This window comes from Nuphar pumila, chromosome 15 (assembly GCF_984573655.1).
Source record: "Nuphar pumila chromosome 15, dmNupPumi1.hap1.1, whole genome shotgun sequence".
NCBI lineage: Eukaryota > Viridiplantae > Streptophyta > Magnoliopsida > Nymphaeales > Nymphaeaceae > Nuphar > Nuphar pumila.
This window is the reverse complement of record NC_143263.1, coordinates 1276924-1281769: the sequence shown is the minus strand read 5'-3', so window position 1 is coordinate 1281769 and position 4846 is coordinate 1276924. Positions and strand designations below refer to the sequence as shown.

The 4846-nt window shown below is 36.3% G+C and overlaps 1 protein-coding gene across 1 annotated transcript; it reads right to left on the bottom strand.

The window, feature by feature from the left end:
* Window positions 1–3157: 3157 nt before the first annotated feature.
* Window positions 3158–4399, bottom strand: LOC149814061 (putative F-box/LRR-repeat protein At5g54820). The gene has a single exon (XM_089989871.1). It carries the CDS (start codon window positions 4397–4399, stop codon window positions 3158–3160), a length of 1242 nt encoding a protein of 413 aa, XP_089845997.1.
* Between the last annotated feature and the right edge of the window lie 447 nt (window positions 4400–4846).

Here is a 4846-nt window from a genome sequence, read left to right as displayed (position 1 = left end):
CATAGTCATGCTTTTGGTTAACCATAAAATAAACAAGGTATTCATTTGAATTATCAAATATGAATTTGAATCATAAATTTTTTTTGGGTATATATGTTTTCGTAAATAACACTAAAAAGAACATGAACCCTCAGAGAGGTTCCCTCACATTCCTGTCAGGGAAATGTAAATCCAATATGATATTGCCCTAGTTCATTAGTTACAGTTCATTATCAGCACATTAATATGTTCCTAAATAAATTACATAACTCTATTCTGGACTGTCTCATTGGAAATATTTAAAACAAAAAAGAACACAAGATTACGTGTCATTGCTTTCTGAATAGGTACTGAGGAAGGTGCAAAAAGTACGTAAAAGGAGCATGATTTGCAGCTCCCTACATCAAATGCATGTGATAGCAAATGCTTATGGCTTTTTCGTGTGTAACATATAGCACATCTTTTCTTCCCTTTTCCATTTTATATATTCATGCATGATACTAATGAATGTGGACAAATGTCATGCACCATGCTCCCACAGAATTGGGAGTCCTTCCAGGAAGAAACCTTGGGCCTTAATTTATGATTATATTATGTTAATCTAGCTTTCCAGAGTTGGTTACAATGATGATGGTCCCCTTTGGCCCTAATCACGAGTCATCACAACTGATTCGAACATACCAATTTAGTTGAAATTCAATTATCCTGATTTTTTCTCTACAAATATGAAATTTCCTTTTGCCATTGGACCAGCTTCAGTAGAAAGTTTTTATTGGGGACCATGTGATAATTAGATAAAAATTATGTGCCTAATGCCACAAGCATAGTGACAAAATTAAAATAAAAAGGCCGTTTATCGGCCATGTATATATTGAGAAAATCTCATCAAAGACAAACAACATCAACTAAACTAAATACATATAAGTAAACAATATTACTCTAAAAAGTAATGTAAATCAAAGCTAAAGTTTATCCGAAGAAATTGATGGTAAAAAATAAAAATAAAAATATGTTTTTTTATACATCTTTTATTATAAAATCACAAACATTCATTATATTGTTATCCAGATATTGTAAAGAAATATAAAATATTCCCCATATCTTGTAAAAATATCATGAAATCTGTCACTATAGTTCACAAGATAGGCTTAGCAAAATATTCAAGGGCCAAAAGATTTCCCAAAAAGAGATTAAAAAATAAACAAGCTAATTAACCACATGGTGTGTGTTTTTGTAACATATTAATTTATTAAACAATTCCAAGTTCATGAAACTCCAACATTTTTCCAATTGCTACGTTTGCATTAGAAAAGTTTGGAATTTCACAAACTTGGTCATGTTTCAAACATGTCCTAATTAAGTTCAAACATCTCTAGCAATCCCCATTCCGAAGTCTTATCTTACCATTTTTTTCTTGATAGCTCTATTAGCAATAAATGGTGGTCATTGAAGACCAACAAGGACATTGGTTTAGTACCACTCTGTGTTCCTTGCCTAAGTTTGCTTTGAATGAGAAGAAAAGAAAAAACACAGAAAGCAAAAGATTGTGTTTTTCAGAAACTTTAATTTTCCAATAGTTTAACTTGTCGGTGAGAAACAAAATGAATTCATAATTGATGACTAGCTAGATGTCATTCTAGCTCGGTCCCAGCCATTTTTAAATAGGAAAAACCATAGGATTTCACCATAGCCGCATTTCCACAAGAAATTAAAGCTAGTAGGGGCCACATATATATATATATATATATATATATATATATATATATATATATATATATATATATATATATATATAAAGTCTGGATCCGTTTAGTCGGATTTGGTAGTCTCCCGTTGTGGGTTGCAATCAGAATAGATATGGACTGGATCCTGGTACGTATATATGAATCCAGATCCACATTTAAGCAGTAAGTAAACTGAACTCTGAATAGATCAGAAGAAGCCGATTTAGATCATAATACAAATTTCATGTGATACTGTTGGATCCATAAAAATAGGACGAAAACAAGAATATGGTTTTGGATTCAAACAATGACCCGATAAGAACGTTTATTTGAATCCAAAAAGAGACCAGCCATGTAAATCCTGACCCACATGAGAATTCTATCTTAAGATCCATATCCAAAACTCTTGCGCTGGTTTTGAATCAGTGTCCGACTGAATCCAATAAATTTTCACCCTTATATAATCCTGTTCTTGGTTACATGGTTCAGCCGCGAAGGCAAACCATATCAAGAGCTTGACTAGGTGAGACTCGGATATGACTCGGTTCAGTCATGCGAGTATAGGCAAGGCCAAACTAATCGTACGTTGAGAAACTTTGGTAAGTCGCCATCAACCATGGTGCTGGTCAAGTGAAACTGGACTTCAATGGCTCAGCAAGTTGACCCAAGCGCACAATAGCTGGTCAAACCTCAAGTGGCGATAAGTTAGCCTAGATCGAGTTGGTTAAAGTGAAAATGGACTCGGAGGATTACGTATACAATGGACACAATTTTTGGCTGGACTATTTATAACATCTAGTTTAAGCAGGGGATTTGCCTATTAGTTAAATGAGACAAGTTGGCTAGTCAAAGATCCAGTATCACCTTGTTTGGACTGGGGACTCGGATCACCAATCCTAATATCATACCTTATTTTAATATGGATCCTAAAACGAAATCCGAATGTGTCTCCAGATCAGATTTGGACTCATTTGATTAGACTTTTTCATACTCAGACTTGGATTTGGATGGTATCTTTTGTTGGCTCTATATATGTTCAGATCCTAATCTGGTCCAATCAGTTTCTTGCTTCCAGGTCACATTTTCTTTAATCAGATCCAGGTTTCAGTTCTGTTTCATCAGACCTTGTTCAGATCCACATTCAAATTTGGATCTGTTGTTTAAAATTCAGATTCAGATCAACCATGATCTGATATAAGTCATAACCAATTTAAAGCCAATAAAGCAAAAAACATCATATTTGAAAAGTAATCATCCAAAAAAAAATTAAAGCCTTATAAAGCAAAAAACCATATTAATTTTTGGAAAGTAATTCTATTAACTGAAGTAAAGGAAGGAACATCTTGACTATTCAATGGTTTGAATTGGTTTACAATGAATGAATGAATTTTTTTCTTTTTCTTTTTCAATGACAACAACTAAAAAACCCAAAAAAAAAACTAATCATATATTCTCTACAGCTGTTCGCTCCGAACAAACCTTTGCCATTTTTCCTCCCTATTCTTCTCACGGACCATGAATTCAGGATACTGATCATACTTCTCCAAACAAGAAGAATTACTTCTCAAGAAATCAGCTATAACCTTGTAGGCGGTCCCATACCCAGTTCTTATCACCAACTGCTTTAGATATGGAAATGGTTTCAAGAAGACATCCGCTTGTGGTTGGCCTTGCTCTTCTGATAAAGACAAGCAGCCAATAGAGAACCCAAGAGTAAGATACTTAACATGGCAGATTTCATTCAAGGCCCTTGTCAGCCTATTGTTGAGCCCCACGCGTTCATCAATTGTGATGGAAGCCTTCTCCAGCTTGGGCACACTCCTCAAAGAGAACCTCACCATGTTGCCCTTATACTTAAACTTCTCAACGTTTGGTGCATAAATCTCACATCCCTCAAACCAAGACTCAAGGCAATCAACAATGCTTAGTCTCTTCATTCTGTTGGCCACAATGCTCTGGTTTGTGTTGCCCATACCACCATAACAAAAAACTTCCTTCAGTTTAAGTGACTCACACTGAAGTAGTAGTGCCAATATCAAGTCGCCAGATAGATTAACATCCTCCAATGCAACCGTTTTCAGCTTGCAGAGTGCATGGAGATTCAAAGAGGGATCGATGTTGCATCCCTTCAATTTGAGGATCTCTAAGGACGACCCACATGATAATACAAACTCATGCAGATGGTACCGATGAACTACGATGTCCCACTTCGGCGCTCGAAGATCGACATCGATCTCTTTCGCTCCCTTAGAGGCTGCATACTGTAGCCATTGATAGAGTTTTGGATCAAAGGCCTCATTGGTGACGAACTTTAAACTGAACCTTGTTATGGAGTGTTTATGGAGTTTCATGTACTTTTCCATAATACATGCAACATTCCTCTTCCTCAAGTACTGAAGCCTGCTTTGTCCGGCAAGGTCTTGGTCATATAGGTATGGGTTCTCCTTGATCCAGGGTGAGTGCAAGGGAACCTCATCCAGGTCCAAGACTGTCACCATTGTCCATAGCTCTCTCCAGTACTTGGAGAGTTGAGTGGTTCTCACAGCAACCTCAGTAGGAACAAGGGAGAGGATTGCAGCAAGAAGATCATTAGGAAGCTGGCTCAAGGTAAGAGCAGAGCTTCCTTGATTCACCTTTCTTGGTTGAAACCGAGCTATTGTTTTGCTGCTTTGACGGTGGTTCCTTTTAGCTTCCATCCTGTAAAGAAATTGGTAACGGTTTAGAAATTCAAACTATATATATAGTAGGTCTTCTGGTAGAGTTATATATGAATATGCAAAGAAAGTATGCAGAGTGAACTACTTGTAGTAAGATTAGTACTTGCTAGTAGTGGGATTCTCAGAGAACAATAATTAAGAGTAAGTAGCTTTCCTTTTTCTATTTGGTCTCTTGGGTCTTAACGTGTTTGGTAAGAAGTTTCCATATTATATACTTGTTGCATGGAAGTAGGAGAGTTAATTGGATCTACTCGTACCAGATGTGCTGGTTCCGGATCTAGGAACCAGACCTAATAGCCTTTACTTTCCTTTGATTTGTAAACAAAGCATGAGAACATGACATTGTTCAAACTAACCCAAAAATTGACCCGAGTTTTGAAAGTCTTGGATATTTCTGTATACCATCTAAGCATGTTAGCTCTCTCT

What these genes read in the sequence shown, in the direction of transcription:
- LOC149814061 (XM_089989871.1), bottom strand. Translation starts at nt 4,399, where the DNA reads ATGGAAGCTAAAAGGAACCACCGTCAAAGCAGCAAAACAATAGCTCGG.